This window comes from Castor canadensis, chromosome 10 (assembly GCF_047511655.1).
Source record: "Castor canadensis chromosome 10, mCasCan1.hap1v2, whole genome shotgun sequence".
Taxonomy (NCBI): domain Eukaryota; kingdom Metazoa; phylum Chordata; class Mammalia; order Rodentia; family Castoridae; genus Castor; species Castor canadensis.
This window is the reverse complement of record NC_133395.1, coordinates 47,500,124-47,517,976: the sequence shown is the minus strand read 5'-3', so window position 1 is coordinate 47,517,976 and position 17,853 is coordinate 47,500,124. Positions and strand designations below refer to the sequence as shown.

The 17,853-nt window shown below is 34.2% G+C and overlaps 1 protein-coding gene across 9 annotated transcripts in view; it reads left to right on the top strand.

Moving 5' to 3' along the window:
* Tdrd3 (tudor domain containing 3) overlaps positions 1-16,593 on the top strand; it is a 145,246-nt gene extending 128,653 nt beyond the window's left edge. For 8 of the 9 annotated variants that reach the window (XM_074043281.1, XM_074043274.1, XM_074043277.1 and 5 more), the window contains one exon: positions 11,396-11,517. In XM_074043281.1, coding sequence (XP_073899382.1) covers positions 11,396-11,400 — 5 coding nt within the window. In that variant the 3' untranslated portion in view covers positions 11,401-11,517. Of the gene's footprint in view, positions 1-11,395; positions 11,518-16,340 lie in introns of those variants that run through there. The other variant, XM_074043276.1, reaches the window with a different exon arrangement.
* Positions 16,594-17,853: the final 1,260 nt, after the last annotated feature.

The window sequence follows — 17,853 nt, the reverse complement described above, 5'->3', positions numbered from 1 at the left end:
AACCCTAGACAAGTTTTTCCTTCTTCAGTGTGACTTTTAAAAGACTGTCATTTTTGACTAGGCATGGTAGCTCATGCTTGTAATCCCAGCTTCGTGGGAGGCAGAGATTGGGCAGATCTTAGTTTGAGGCCAGCTCTCGAAGTTAGTGAGATCCCATCTCAAGCAATAAACCAGGTGTGATGGTATGCACCTGTCATCTCAGCTACATGGGAAGCTATAGGTATGAGGAGTACAGTCTGAGGCTAAACCTGTACAAAAATGTGAGACCCTATCTGAAAAATAACTAAAGCAAAAAAAAAAATTGTCATTTTCCTATTCAGAAATAATGAAAGTGAAATTTGACTATTGTATCACATATTTTTTACTCTGAAGAAAGAAGTTTATATACTGTTACAATACCATGAATGTCTTTGATGTTTCAATTTCTCATTGATTCTTAATTAACAAATTGCTATGCAGTATAAGTACACTGTCCTTTCTTTCCAGTCCACAGATCTGTTTGCTGTACTTCTTAAAGCTTTACTTACATTCACGGGAGGGTCTATATTGTATAAAGCAGAGCACTTGTAGTTGTTTCTTCTTCTTTTTTTATTTTTTTTGGTGGGACTGGAGTTTGAATTCAGGGCTTTGTACTTGCAAAGTAGACATTCTACCTCTTGAGCCACACCTCCAGCCCATTTTGCTGTGGTTATTTTGGACATGCGGTCTCAGGAACTCTTTGCTAGGCTGACCTCTAACTGCAATCCTCTTGATCTCAGCCTCCCAAGTAAGGTAGGATTACGGGCATGAGCCAGCTCTCAACTTCTTGAAATAATCTTACGGATAAATTTAATATAAAAAGGTCAATTTGTTTTCTCCTAATATTTTTTAGTTAGCTACATATTAAATATTTGAAAAACCCTTTGACTATGTAGTACAAAGACTTTATGCTTTCCTAACTTGTTCTTGCTGTCATGTTCCAGGCATAGCAAATGACAAAGGGAATAGCTTTACTTTTAGAAAGCAGAAAGAATTTAGAATAATATTTTAAATATGATTTCATATTTATTATATTCTTCCTTCATGTAAAATGATGAGTGAATTATTCTTCACAGAGAATTTAATCAGTTCCCTGAACCACTGTTGAACATCTTGAAGTTTTGAGGTACAGAGTCACAGGTGATTAAAGCATGGTTCTGAGACTTCAATATGCTTAAGACTGGAATAATTATAACAAAATGCATTTAGTTGTCTTACTGTCATATTAGTTTTATTATATACTAAATTTTCTTTGCTTAAGTTAATGGAGATAAATTTGTCTTTCTTATTTGTGATACTTTTTTCTTCCTTTAGCCAGCTAACCAGTAATAATTGAGAAAGATTCCTAGTTTGAAAATGAATTTTTTTAATGAAAGTTAACTACTCATATATTGAACACTTTGAAATTGAAGAGAAAAATCCATAAATTTAAGCATATTGAGTGAGAACTATATTTAGATAAGAGCAAGATGATACATATATTAAGTTAATGAAGAATATAAAGTAGTTATATGGTTGAGAATGTGAGGACTAAAGTTTCTTCTCTTCAGCATGGTTACTACCATAACACTTATGTTCCAGTTACCAGGTATAACTTGGTGTATGCATTAACTGACTTAATATCTATAGGATCCCTATGAAATATGAATATTAGTATTTGCATTTTAAACACCAAGAAAGCTTTGAGGGTTAGCATTTGCTGGCACCATAGATTATGGTCCTACCCTTTACCAATAAATGGACAAAAATGATAACCTACCTGAGAATTTCTGTGTGTTTAATGGAATGATGTATATAAAAATGTACAGCATAGCAGTAAATTTGTACTTACTATGTGATCAATTATTTTGATAAAGTATCTTTCATCCATTTAGTTTAATCAGTTCAGCTCTCAAAAATTATAAGTAGAGAACTGAAGATATATGTGGATAGAAGTATCAGCTAATATTTCTCAAGTGGGTAGAGAGTTTTTTATGCAGGGTAGAAAGTAAACTAACCTATTCTTTTCAACCTACTAGTCTACTGTTAAAATGGTTTACTCTTATACTAAGACTGTCTTGTCAACTTTTAAATCTTACAAAGATCTAGTTTCAAAGTTGAACTACGTTTTAACAACGCATATAGATGTTACCATTTTAGATGGTAGTCATGTAACTTGCCCTCACTGTATGAAAATGAAGGTCAACAAATCACCAAAATAGCTTGTATGAAACACCCAGTGTAATATTACAGTTAGTTTGAGTATACCAGTGATAATGCTGGCAAAATAATATCTTTCATCGCTGCACAGTCTTCAGCAGCATTTAAATTTAGAACTGTGTGTTTAGGTTGGGAAGATAGTTCTCTACAAATATACAGTGAGATATGCCTTGGAGTAGGTTGTAGGGATTTCACTTGATGGCAGGCAATATGAATGAACAGTGACTAAGCAACTTAGAAAAGCATTAAAGCAATTGCCTCATTGATTTATATATTGCTTAGGAGTGTACCTTCCTCATGAGAAATATGTAATAGTATTCTGTTCCAGACAGGCCATGTTTGCAGTATTATTCTTAGTGCTGGGTTATGTAGAATAGTAAATACTAAATGGTCTAAATGAAAGGATTATCTAAGATGATAGACATTCTGAAAATGGTATTTGACAAATCATTCTTACTAAAAGAATAAGAAGATCAGATCACTGACTCTTAGGGGTCCCTTGTGTTTCTAAAACTGTAACTTAATTAAATGGCTTAATTCATGAGGAATGATTATAGTTTGCTATGAAAGCATTGTTTACGTAGATGGCATAAATTGGGAGTTAAACCTGTCAATGCTGTTTGTTATATTGTTCTACCTGCTTCAAGGTTTAAATTTTTCATACTTTTTCTGTCAATCTATGTTTCTTAATTCTCAATAAGGGAGTGAAAACATCAGAAAATTAGTTTATTTCTGTATCATTTGGTATTGTCATTATTTCTTATAATTATATCGAGCATTTCATATCAGATCTCTCCTCCCTGCACCAATCCTCACTACTTTTTAATAGCAAGGGTCTGGCATATATTTTATCCATTTGACATAAGATTTTTTTCTAACTCAATTTCTTAAATCTATATTTTAGGTCACTGCACTATACCATATTTATCTCTCTCAGTTGGTCAGTTATATAAAATGCATCAGGCTGTTTTAGAGTAGAAAGCAGTCTGGTATTATGATGTAGTAATTATTACTTTCAGAGAAAGAATTAGTTAACCCATCTTAAGTTATTTTATTAGCCTACCAATTTAAAATATAAAATGATATAAATTATGAGAGTGAAATATGAAGTAGTTAGCCACTTATAATTAGTGCACATCTGTCTTAACTGTAAGATACTCCAAAACGTAGTTGCTCAGCTGGCATATTTGGGAATGTAGTTGCTTTTACAAAGATGAATTGTGGACATTTACTTGTGGACATTACGTCTACAGACGTAAATGGCATATGTAGTTTTCATTATTAATCATTATTGTTGTACTTCCACATTTAAATGTTGCTTTAGATTGTTTTTATTGCATCTACTGAAAATTTAAGGGCATGGGATAAAGGTAAGATGTACTAAAAAGGTAATCATGTTAAGTTATTTTTTACTTCATCTTAAAATACTCAGATTTTATGCAAAGTGTCTATAATTTTTGATTGATCATTTTCAGTCATGCCCCTTTGCTGAATTATCTCCCTTCTTTTGTTCTTTTTACTCTTTTTTTCTCTATACTTAAAAAGATTGCATTCTAAAGAAATAAAATCAATGGAAACAATACAAGGAATGATAATGTGAAATTATTAGTTTTATTGTTTTGAACATCTGGAAAAAACAAAAGGCATGTGACAGGCCTCCAAAAACCACTTTCTTACATTTCTTACATTACATTTATCTGCATAAGCCATTTGAGGAGTATTCTTTATAAGGAGCAAAGTTCCTGATTCTTCAGGAAAATTTATGAGTCTAGATAGTGTAATTGAAGGGAGCATGTGTATTTTATTGACATTATTATTCAATTTAGAATACTAGCCAACATACATCGCTTATTTGCTAAACAATTTGTTATCCCATATAATTCTCCTTGTAAATCTATGAGATCATTACTGTTTCCCACCCAAAAAGGAAAATTGAGACATAGAAAAGTCAAGTAGGATGACTAAGATGTGGTGGACTCTAAATCCAGATTGAGATCTGGTTTAAGAGATAGAGCTCGTATAACTCCACTCAGCACAACAACAACAACAAAATGTTTAAAAAAAAAACAAAGATGGCGCTCATAAATGCTGATTCTGTGACACAGTATCTCTCACAGAAATCCTCAAGCAGATTGATGTCTTTGGAGCAAAAATATGCTCTCTACTCTGACATCTGGAAAGTTTGAAATATCTGTTTAACCTTTAGCTAAAACAGGCAGTGTGTTTTAGAGAAGCATACATTTTTACATGGAATATGTTCATTCTTTGGCCTTAATTATAGTATTTCAACAAAGGTGATCATTAAATGATTCTTATAGTACCTTCAGAGCTGAAGCTATCCATTCATTCAGAATTGACCACAAGACATTATGCAAATTAAGTAGGACAAATAGTGCATGATTTCACTCATTTATGTATGGAATCTGAAATAGTCAAATTCATCAGAAGCAGAGAGTAGGATGGTGGTTGCCAGGAACAGAATTAGGGTTAAATGGTAATATATTATTTAAAGGGAACAAAATTTCAGTTATGCAAAATGAATGAGCTCTGGAGATCTAACTTACAGCTTGGTGACTACAGTTAGCAGTGCTGTATTATATACTTGAAATTTGCTAAGAAGGTAGAACTTCATTGTTCTCAACACAGAAAATGGTATTCAAGATGTTAATTAGTTGGATTATTGTCATTTGTATACATATAAACAACTTCCATTTGTCAAATATACCTTAATAAAGCTGAGAAAAATTTGAAGTAAAAAATTGATCGTAGAAAAATTAAGTATTAGAAATAATTAAGGAAAACTATCTGCAGCAGGAAATGTCTATACCCTCAGTGATGCAATGGAAAGAAAGATCTAGATTGTATAGTTGAGGATCTTATTGAAGCATGGCCACTTTACTTAATTTTGTCTTTTGTATTTTGGGGGTTTGGGTTTGCTTGTTTGGGAGGTTTTTTTGGTAGTACTGGAGGGTTTAACTTGGGGCCTTCCACTTGCTAGCTGGCACTCTACCACTTGAACTACTTTGCCAGCCAATCTTTGAATTACTCTGAGCCTTAGTTTCTTCTATAAAATGGTGAGATAAAGTAATACAAGCCATTTTTTTTTTTTTGCAGGGACTAAATAAAGTAACATGAAAAATGCCAGGAACATTGTAGAATAAACATTCATCCCCCTTTTTTCTATTTCATATTGTAAATAAACTCAGATATACTTTGGAGTGGAAGAAGACCAATAATTTTTATTATTTTGAATTTGGTAAGGATGATATTACCTCTAGCCTTTTTTATTTTACTAGATTTTCCTGCTTAAAATATGGATGCAGACCTTTGATACTGAGTTGAATGCCTAAACTGCCAAATGTAGCTTCTTACCTTATATTAAAGAGTAGAAAATTCTTACTGATGTTAGAGAAAGGACAATAATGAATACTACTGTATTTGAGTTTACTGTCATCTAAAAATCCAGTTTGCTTTCCATGATAAAATTGAATTATTTAGATCGTGCTGTAGTTGGCAGAGCATAGAATAAAATTCTTGAGCTACGTATTCGGATGATTTCATGATACTCTGCAGAATAAGCAATTTTAATTTTTGTTTCTCTTTAGGACATATAGTCTTTAAAATAAAAGATCAACCCCTCAGTGCAGTGTTCCACAGTCTTTTGAAATTCTGTATGATAAGAGAATGAAACCATTACGGAATATCAGCCATGCATTTTGCGACAGTTGTTTGGTAATTAGATTTTGCATATGATTTTTCTTTTGTTTTAATTAATGGGTTTTTTCTTCTTCAGTAAAATGTTTTAGTTTAAATTCAATATTTCCAGACATGGTACATAAAAAGAGATAGTCACTGGGTCCCAGTGGCTCACACCTTTATAGCTACTGGAGGCTGAAATTGGGAGGATTGCAGTTTGAGAACACAAAATAGAATTGCAGTCCAGGCAAGCCTGAGCAAAAAACTAAACCAGAGTAAAAAGGGCTAGAGACATGTCTCAAGTCGGTAAAGTGCCTGCACTGCAAGCATGAAGCTGAGCTCAAACACTACTACCATCTCCCCTCCCCCACACACAAAAAAAGGAGATGCCCTTAGAGCTCCTCGGAGTGAAGAGTCCATAATTCCCCATCACATTTTCCTCAAAGCTATAAAAAACTTAAGATAAATTAGCCTTATAAAATTCTCTATATGTCATTTATCATAATAGATTTCGCATGGTAATGAAGCCTGAGAGATTTTTTTCTATTTAGGTTCATAGGTGAATTTTTCGTATCAAATGAGATAATTAATTTATGGCAGTCATGAGTAGGGTTCCGGTTCATATTCTTTCACTAACTCACTTTCTTACACTCTCAAGTACTCTACCTCATTGGCTCCTAGCACGGGTTGAACTAGGATGAGTTTAGTCTTTGTGCCCCAAGGATTTCAAGTCTTAGTAGCACTGAGGAACAGAAATCAAGGGCTATTGCTCATACATGTGGAAAAACACCCACTTTAACCTGATCCCACCTATCTTACATTGGTAATCTATATAAAATCTCATTTCAGAAAGGGGTACTGAATTTGCCAGACCTGTGTTCTCCTCGAGTTGTGGTACTAATTACTTGAGAAATTAACTTTTTAGTTGTCCTTTTGCAATGGACAGTTACTCTTATAATTTGTGATTCCAGGCTATCATGGGCTTGGTTATTTTGTGGTAAAACTGTAAATATTGAAGTAGAACAGATCTCTTAAATAAAGGTAATTGATAAACCAAGGTTCAGCGTCGATAATACACAAGTCTCTTAGGCACAAAAGGTTATCCCTGGTCTTCACAGAAAATAAGAGTTGATCCAAGTTTGACTTTCAATTTTCAGCTGCTCTGATATAATAGAATATTAGTAAAATTAATTTAAAAATAAATCATTACAAGTATTCTTAGTTTTGCTTTTGGAAACCATTGCATAATATTTTGGTACAACAGATTGGCAAAGCAGATTTGGAGAAGCAGTCACTGTCTTCACAATGGTTGCTTGCTTCATATTAAATTTAGTTATGTTTCCATAACAAGCTAACCAGGCAGGCAAAGTGTAGTATGGTAATTTTTCGAGTAATTAGTTTTTTATATAACTCACTGAAGGAGATACATAAAATCATTAACATCTCATTGTTCAGAATATTCTAAATTTGAAGGATAGTTGTTGGGATTACATTGAATTTCATGTTGCAGGCTTATGTTTTGTGACTACTGTGCATTCTATTAAAAAGAACAAGCTAGAAGAAACCTTAAGTTACACACAAACTAGCTATTAAAAGACAGTTAAGTTTTTGTTTTTTGTTTTATTAAGAAACTTGCTGTGTCCACTCCCTACCCTTGCCAGCCAAGTAATCTGTCATTGTCTCCTTACAGTTATGACTGTGAAAATGCTGAAAGAGTGGTAAATTTGATTTGTTATGTTGAGTAAATAACATGTGGGTGGAGCAGAGGAAAGCATAGAAAATATTGTCAGCAAATACACTCCCACCCACCAGCCCTTGAAAAGCCTCATAGAGAGTTGGGAAGGCATCATTTGGCCTTACAGAAACAGAGAAATATTCAAAGAGAGTATGTCCAAAAAAAGGGAAAAAAGTGTTATGGTTGTAGGGAAGGGTACCAACCTAAACTTCCTGAATTTTAGAATTCCTTTTTAAGCTGCTCTGGCACATAAGAATGGCTTAGTCCAGGTTTCCAAACCGTAGCACTGTTGGCATTGGAACTGGATAATTCTTTGTGATGTGGTCTATCCTGTGTTTTGTAAGATGTTTAGAAGCAACCCTGTCCTCTACCTATCAAATGTCGTAATAACTCTGCACAGTAACACTACCTAATGTTCCCTGAGTGGCGAAATAACTCTCAGTTGAGAGTTGTTTGTATGCTTAGCTGCTTTTCACCTTAATATTTGTGGAATACTTGACTGTTATGTAAATATTCAGAATTCAAACCTTCTACTGAAATATGTTCCAGGTTCCAAATGACTGGTTTACAATGAACTTTTGTAACACAGCTCATTTATTAAAGAGAATACATGGCTGGTCTGTGTTCTCCAGACACAGTGTGCACTGAGAGGTTAAAGATGATATGCAGGAAAGACATAGTTATGCCTTGTCAAATGTGTTTTATCAATGAAGTTGTATACCTCATTTATTGCATTGGTTTGCATCTTGTTTTGTTTAAAATGCCACTCCATTTCTGCTTGATGTCACAGTAATTTTTGCATTTTAGCATCTTTTCTTGAAAAGAAACATATTGTTTACTAATGTTGGCATGAAAAGAGGGCTTATATTGAATGTTATTTAGTTTTGTAAAACCAGATTTTATCTGATAAGTTGGCTGAAATGAGCCGAAATCCGAGTCCTAATGAAATGGTTTTTAAGCCTGAAAAGTTTAGGTGAAGATGACATTGGACATTCCCATTTTATAGAGGTTATCATAAGTCTTACAAACAGCCTTGCCTGAGAGTCAGAAACCAAATGGCCCTAGTCAGGACTCTTCCTCTAATGAATTCTGTGGCTTGGGAAAATCACTTCATCTGTCTGGATTTTCAGGTTGGTTCATCAAATCTAGAGGGATGGAGGGGTCGATGGCCTTCCAGGATTGTGCCACCTAATGCAATATCAGATTTTTAAAAAATATGCTCATGAACTATGAAATTAAGAGTTTTTTTTTTTCTTTACAGTTTTCAATCTGTTATAAAGTACTGAAACCTGAAGGAAAAATATATAGGCTAGAAGTGGAACAACATGAATTTCATTGCAAGATAGTTGAAAAAAACTGATTAAGTTGAGCTGTGTTTTGCATAAAGTAGAAAATGGTACCCATTCAATGCTAAGAATTACTAGCTATGACTATAAAAAGTGGTTGTTGTGGGTAACCAGATTTGCCCTTGACTGCTCTGTAGAGGGAATTTAAAAGTTAAAAAAGGCAAAGCATGTGCCTTGTGCCTTTGATAATAATTAAAAACTAAACTGTCAGAATCATTTTTAATTTTTTGACTTCCACTTTGTTTAAAAAGATTGTGAAGGTATCAAATTATATGAAAGAAATCTCATGGTCAGTCATCTCTATAAAACTATTTAATTGGGTCTGGTTAGTACAGCCTGTGACTCTTAAAAACAGAAGAGACAGCTTTTCAAATAGCACTGTCATTTTTATTAGGCAGTCACTCAGCAAATGCAATGTCTTGCCTCTAATGGTGTGTTTATTGGTAAAGTACAGATTTTCAGGTGTTCTCTATCCACTTCTGCAGCTGAGTGTGGAGAAAAATAACATTTCATTTTAATTCCTGTAGTAATTACCTTATCTCCCACACTACCAAGTATATTTTCATTTAATATGCAAATCTTTAAATGTTGTCCTTATCTTAAGATTAAATATATCCTTTTCAAATTTAGGTATGTTTGACAATCATTCAGAGCACAATGACTAGAATAGTAAAAAAAAGTATCCATCTCCTTACCTGAAGACTTTTATATTTTTCTTTCTCTTTTCTTTCTCCCCCCTACCTTTTTTTTTTTTTTTTTTCTCAGAGACAGGGTCTCACTGTGTAGCCCCAACTGGCCTCAAACTCACGACCCTTCTACTTCAGCCTCCTGAGTACTGGAACTACAGGTGTGTACCATCAGGCCCAGATCATCTTGCATTAATTGCTTTGCTAACTTACAGACAGAATATTTGACACCTCTAATGAAAAGGATGTAGGAGAAGGAGAGCTCATCTGGAAGTTACTCTGTAAAAGATGGCTATTGAATTATATCAGATGTATTGCCAGATTTCACCACTCTCTTATTTGTGGATGACAGGCCCTTGAGGATGATTGTGAAGTTTTGGCTGTTAGCTTATTTCTTTTATACATAGAGATATAAAGATTTAAACAGCAGTGCTTGAATTCAAAACCCAAATTTGTCTTGTATTAGAGATATTAGGACAAAAGTAACAAAGCTTTCCTGGACTTCTGTATCCTTTATATAAAGTGGAAATAATGGTTCTTTCTTAAGGATGCTGTGGAAGATACCTAATAATGAGGATTATTATGTCCATTGCCAAATACTAAATATCATTACTAAGTAATAGGATTTGATCAAATTACCTTAGCATCTTTCTGTTTCTGTTAGGTAAAATTACAGTAGTTGGATCTGTAAACATTTAAAGGATAGAACTCAGTCTTTCATATAATTTCCTATTTTCTTAATAGAGTCAAAAGGAAAGCAATCTTTTGGGAAAGAAGATGCAAAGATAAAATGAGGAAGAAATAAATTTCCAAAATCATACAAATTTCTGTACTCTGATAATCCAGTTGGAATTTAAAGTCAATGAAATAGATGTTATCTCTCATAAATTGAAAGCCAATTTTTCTGTCTCTAATAGAACACAGACTTCATAGCTGAATTAATTCAAAAACACCAAAATAATAGGGTGGCAGCACTCAGTAAGAAACCAGTGCGTCTTTTGGCTACATTTTGTTGCTTCTAAGTTCTTTTCAAAAACTATAATTAACTATACTCTCTCTGCTATTTAATCTGCCTATCCTAATTTCCTCATGCTATTCCATAAGCTGTAAAATGAGAATAAAGTCTTGTACTGTGGTAACCTCTGGATCTTGCATGAAGCTTTCTTTATAAGTAAATTGTATGTTCCCCCCCATTCCAATTCATTATTTTTCTCTACCTCTATATGTAAGGTTCTTAACGATGTTGGAGATTTCATCAGATGAGGACAGACATTGGTGAATGTTCTCTGGCTCTTCAATCCTTTTTCCATATTTTACCAAGGTTCCTTTCCATGATAAATAAGTAAAAATATTTAAAAGCCCAAATATTCAAGAATATTATTGGTGTAAATTTTGATCTATATTTTCACCACATTGTATCAAATCATTTGATGAGACAGTGATGCTATTATCTAGACATAGTTTCCTTTTCCGAAATTAAATTTGATTCTGATCTTACCACTCTAAGTTACATTCTTCTCTTACCAAGGACCAAAGTTTTAAGTGTCCTTGCCTTTCTTTTCCCTTCTCCTTGCTTCCCACTGTTGTTAAAGTTGACAGATTCGAATCTCTGGGTACCTTAAGAGGGTAAATTAAAGTGGAGACCATGAAGTATATTTGGCTTAGAATACTTGGATCTGTTTTGAACATTTTGAATCATTACTCTTTGCAAACAGGATGAAGAAGGCACCTATGACCAAACTCTTGAGTTCCGCAGAGGAGGTGATGGCCAGCCAAGACGATCCACTCGGCCAACCCAGCAGTTCTACCAACCTCCCCGGGCTAGGAACTAGAAAAGGTAAAGTTAGCATTTGAAGTGCTTCCATATAAAGAAAAATGTACTTCGTGTTGCATATATAAGTCCAATTATTGATACTTATAATACTATACATAGAAGAAACTGATTCTGTAAAACAACCTGTGATTATAATGTATTTGAGCTTGTAGCATAGTTGCATATTCCTTTTCTACCACTTTTCCACACAAATGCTATTTCTAACCTCCGTTTTTTCTCTGTACCTCCTCTCTTCTTGTTTGGAAGTGAGGACTGTATGTAAAATTACTTAATTTCTAAAAGCAAAAAAGGACATAAAAGAAAACAAAGGAGTAGATAATCACCAACCTGGGTAGTTGACTTCATTTTTTATTGTTTAATTTACTTCAATTTTTTTTAAGAAAGAGGAAACGTTTCATAGTATATCTTCATGAGTTGTGCAAAGACAATGTCATTACTTACTAAAGTGTAATTTTGGGGTCTTATGATCCAAAAGCTTTCATGCTAGAGTTTCAAAAGAGAGAGTTGCTATCTGAAAATCATCTTCACTAGGAAGAGAGGGATAACAAAAAAATGTCAGGAACTTATGTGGCCAATCTAAAGTATCTCATGCCAATGGACATAGACCTTATTTCTTAATGTATTTGGAAGAAAATACTTTTGCCCTTTTTGATAACATTCATCTTTTTTTAATATGCTAGCACTTTTGAACATTGAAAAAAAATCAGTTTTCCCATTATAGCTTTTGAACTATATCACCCTAACAATCATTTCTAGCCATATCCTTTTTTGTTTAATCAGTCTCCTCAATGGTAAGACCACTGAGAATTTTTTAGAAATTGTTTTCAGTTCCCCATTTCAACTATTTGTTCTGCTTAGGCTGTTAACATGTTGCATTTTTCCCCTGCTAAGTGACTCACTCTGGTTTTCAAACCAGCAGTGGTTAAAATGCCCCTAGATGTAACATAAGTAAAAAATAAACACACCAAATTTCAAAGACTTAGTAAAGAAAAAAACTAAATTATCTCATTAATAATTTTATCCTGGTTTTATGTTGAAATGATAATATTTTAAATATATTAAGTTAAATAAAATGTTATTAACTATTTAATTTTACTTATTTTAATGTGACTACTAAAAAAATTAAAATTTATGTGTGTTCATTGTGCTACTTCTGCTTATCAAAACTGTTCTAGAACATTGTATCTCCTTTAGCTTTCCCAGAGTGCCTTCATGGGTTTAAAAATCAGTTCTGATGCTCTTAATTCAAGTAAAAATATTTTTTCCTTTTAAGAACGTTCAACTTTGTATGTGGTAGTCTGTCTGAAGCAGAAGCCTAATGGCAATTGACTTCTGAAATATCTGAGCAATCTGATCTGGTTCCTTTTTCCTTTATCACTGGTTTTCTGTGTGCTTAATACAAGGCGGTAAAGCAGACAGCCGTGGCCTTCTGTCTGTCCCTCGATTACAGAAGAGCTACTCCTTCAGTCAGAGTGTTTTCTGTAGCATGCTTTTCAGTTAATGCCCCTGACTATTTTTAAGCAGAATCAGAGTATATGTGAAGATTTCAGGAACTTTTCTTTGAGTAGGATTGAATACACCCTTTTAAATAAGCTCACTGTGCTTATAATTAAATGTCAATTTAAAAAGTAAATTAAAACTGAGTATTACTCTTAACTTTGTGAAGACATTTAAATTGCTTAATGCAAAATTTTAAAAAGAGGTCAAAGTTGTCAGCTCCTTGGTTGTCTGAGAGTGGACTTTAGGACTCTGGGTTTCTCAGGACTGCCTTTGAGTTTGATGGAGGAAGGTAGGCTTTAGCTGGGCTAGAAGTGAGGGCAAAGTAAATGAGGGCCTAGCCAGATGGCAGGAACTCTGACCTCTCACCCTTTCTGTAACTTCGTTCATGTATTTTACATATTAAGTTTTCATGAAAAATTTTCTTTGAAAAAGAGTATGCTGCTTAAAGAACTAATTATAAACCATAGTCCTGAGGTAGTTGTAGCTTATTCATATGAAATGGTACAATGCAAATAGTTCTAATCAGCTTAAGTATCTCAGTCTTTCTTTTTTCACTGAGTTCAAACTTTCATCTTAGTGACTAAAATGGTATGCTTGGCAAATGCAAGGCCTTGGGTTCGACCTCCACTACTCCCCAACCCCCCCCCAAAAAAAAAAAAGCAAAACAACAATATGAAATAGAACAGTGTAGCTAAGTAGGTGGGGAAGGAGATGAGGAAGAGAGATGATAGGGGCAAACCTAACCAAAACACAATGTAAGTATATATGGAAATGTCAAAATGAATCCCCCCACCCTACAACTAATATATGCGAATACAGATGTAAAAAAAAAGAAAAAAACTTTCATCTCAACCAAATGCTTGCTTTACATTGTACTGTTCATGTGGAAAATATGTGACACAGAAATTTTGTGTTCCTAATATCAATAAGAATTAATTTTAGGGAGGAAACAGTTCATCATGGTATGATTTAAAAGCTTCTCATTATAATATCAAATTTCACCCTAAAAATAAGTAAGTAAGCAAAACATCTCTTGGCTAAAGAAAATTGTTTCTGTATTTTATTTCAGCAGTGTATTATGAAAGACTGAAGTACAATGAAATATCCATTGAGGCACTTACTATCTTTGGGAAATTCAACACAAAGATGCAGTTTATGCTTTTGTTACAAAATTAAATCGAACATATTTTGAAGAGAAAAGATATTTTCTTTTTATTTCCTCATTCCTGGTTTCTATTAACTTAAATATCTACAAAGAAGATACATATGATAGTCAGCCATTTGATTTTCAGCAAATATAAGTATGAATTCTAATGTATGCTGAAATTTTTCTAAGGTTTTGTTATCTAAAATTATTCAGGATAATGGAAACATGGTGCTTTCTAGTATCACTTTTTAAAAATATGATTTTATAGTCATATTTTAGGTACTTTGCTAGGTTATAAATGACACATAGAAGCTGTTCATTAAGTGTTTATTAAATCAGGATATTCTCATAACATCTCAGGTATGTAATTTGCACATTCCTTGTTTGTCCTAAAGTTTTTTCAAGGCCTGTGCACTTCCCTGTCCCCAGCCTTTCCCCAATGTGGAGAGAAAACTGGGGTCCACTTGAGCCTGGTACTAAGGCCAACACCAGTGACTAGCAAAGCAGAAGATACCTGGGTAGGAAAAGGTGTCAGCCAAAGTAGAGAAATAGGCCCAAGGCTGAGGAAAAAGTGATAACAAGTCAGATCTGAGATTTGAAGAGAGATAGCACTCAAAACTCCAAACATCTATTTCCTAGACATTTTCCACATTGTTACAGACAACTTGAAAATATGAGCAGGTGTAGAAAAGAGAAATTATATATGGTTCTTTAGTTGGTAAAACTGACTAAAACTTTGTGCATTTGGAGAAGTTTCTGGCATGATTGGAATCCTAGGAACTGTATAGCAACTATTAATCTCTACAGTCACTGTAGGGTGGAGTCCTCTGAAAACATTGTAAAGGCAGAAGACAGCTTGCAAAGGGGACAAAGACCTTAATAAGTGGCTCTCAGTGGCTACAATAGTGTGTAAACCAAAAATGTGTATCAAAAGTACTGTTGGTACTGACAGAACAGTGTGTAGCTTCTGATACAAATTGGAGTTTGATATATTTCATATAATCATGAACTTCTGAATAAGAGTGATAAGATCAAAATTAAGCTTACAAAATATTGCTGTTGGTTGTGGGATAGATTTTAGCAACAGAAGAGAAAGAATTTAAGAAGCTATTTATACTGGGCCCCTGCAAGAGTGTATGTTGGGCTGTGAAAAGAGAGATGGCAGACCTGTGTAGGAAGAGTTCGTAGGACAGATTGGCAGGGAGCTCTCTAGTGTATAGAGGTTAGGGTTCAGAATGTAAAGCAGTTTAGTAACTGTTGACTCACTTTGAACTTTGTTTCTAGTTTCTTATTTGTTTGATAGAAGGATGATCTTCACAGTTTTATATATTAGCCAGAAACCTTGAAACCAATATCTACAAAGTATTGTGACTTTATTTTCAAAGGTACAGTTAATACCATTTTTTTCCTAGTAGAAGATAATACAGATAGATAAATTTTTTGTTGTTAACGATCTGGTGCAGAATTTTTCAGATGAAGGTCAGGAAATGATTGCTATACAGTCAGCAGTTACAGAGCCCTGTGATGCCCACAGGACTGGCATCATGTGACGGTAACAGTAGCTGAAGCTCTGCTTTCAGATGAGGAGACTTTACTTCAGAAGACTGAGATGCTGTTTGTATGCCATGCAGTTGTGGGGATCAGTTCTCCCCTGCACTTTTTCATGCATGGAGTTGAGCAAACAAAACTGCAGCAAATAAGTCTTTCATCACTTATCCCAGTTTTTCTGTTGTCAGCACTGATTTTTTTGGTTTCAAATACAGTGGTACCTGTATTTGAAAGGTGGGAGACAGGCAGGGGGAGGTGCCAGACCAAAATAAATAACCCATGTAGATTAATCCAGTATAGAGGTCTTCAAAGAGAAACTGGAGGTGGGTAAAATGGGATGGAAGTTCACTGGTAGACTTCCTCTTTTTAGGTCCTCCTTTGTTAAAAATATCTAGTAAATCCAAATTCCTAAAACCAACATGCTAGCAATAAAAATCTAACAGTGCCAGAGGTGTATCTCAAAAATTCACAAATTATACAGCAGTGTTCAATTTATTCTATTTGAGATCTATTGATATTTATATGAACACTTCACGCTTATAAATAAGTTTCAGCAGAAGTATCTTGAAAAAGTATGGAAAAGTTAATTTAAGGGACCCAATCTCATTTTCTTCGTTTCTTTTTTAAATAGATTCTTTGCGAAGAAAGGATCGCTGATTGAAACATCCTGGTCAAACTTGTTGATAGACCTTCTGCTTCCCCTTCATAGTAAGATGCAGCCATCATGAATATTATTATTTGAAGAAAGAAAAAGGCAGATTTTAGGGGGAAAATGCAACCCATACAAAGAATGGAAAAAAATACTGAGTTAAAGCAAAAACCTTTTTGCAAGTAAAACAAAATTTTTTTTCTTCTGTCATCAATAAAACCATTGTGCTATTATACATATTGTTCTACTGTATGTTTCTTTTGCCTAGTATTTTCTTTCTTACTCATCTGGTATTAACACCATACTAATTACCTTCTATTGAATAGCAGTTACAGTATATAGAAGCCTTCCCCTATATATACAGAATAAACTTGACTTCTATAGCTTGCCACATTTCTTTCCAAACCTGAAGCCAAATAACAATTTTTGTGTGGTAATAGCTATAAATACGATAGAAGTATTGAAATTTTGGTGTTATATATATGTCACCCTCATAAACTTTTCAGATACAATTCAATTTAAGAAACAGGTATGCCTTCTTTTGAAATGTACAGTGGATTTCTAGGATGCATCTGGTTTTAAGTAACAGAAAACCCATCTCAAAAACCTTAAACATTAAAGCAAATTTGCTGACTCATTTCATTGCCGTAAATGCAGTTGATTTCAGGATTGGATTAATTTAGTGACATCTTTCGGAGATGTCATGAAACACCAATCTTTTGGATCTCTGATTTCTGTTTCTGATCTTTTGGATCTCTGAAGCTGTTGTCTGGGATCAGCTTCCTTCTAGGGTAGAGTTGTCTCATGTGGCCACAAGATAGCTTCAGCAACTATCAACTCTTCTAGAGCTATCAAGTGTAAGAGTGGGTGAAGGCCGATTCCAGAAGTGTGCTCAGAAGAGGAAAAAAAGGTTTTCTCCTTAGACCACATTTGCCTATAATGGGCTACTTATCTTCCTATGAACTGCTAACTCCAGCAGGGTCTGTGGTTTTTTTAGGCCTGATTGATGTGCCCCAGCCTTAGAAGTGGGGTTGGTCAGTGGGGTGGATTAGAGGTAGAGGATATATAACTGAAAGTCAGGATTCATACTGAGAGGCGTGGGAGGAGGTATTGGTGAGGCAAACAATGCTCTTTGCATAGAACTAATTGAGCCACAATCTTCATTTCATAGACAAAGTCAGTCTTCTCATTGACTTAGTTTTGGGAAGCCAAAAATGAACAATTAAAAAGAATAAGAAGGGAAGGGAAGAGCAAGAGAAGAAAGAAGAGAGGGAGGGAAAGAAAAGAGAATACTTTGGCCAACTATGCCATAATGAAGAAGAGGACCTTAGACATTCTCTCAACTTTTAGTTGTCCTTATTTTTTAGTCCTCAGTTGATGATAGTAGATGGGGCTAGCAGTAATTTTGGTTTCATTTTTACCCCACTGTATCTCAGTTAACTAAGGGGGAGGTAGATCTGGGTGTTGTTTGGTTGTTGTTGTTGTTTTTCACAAA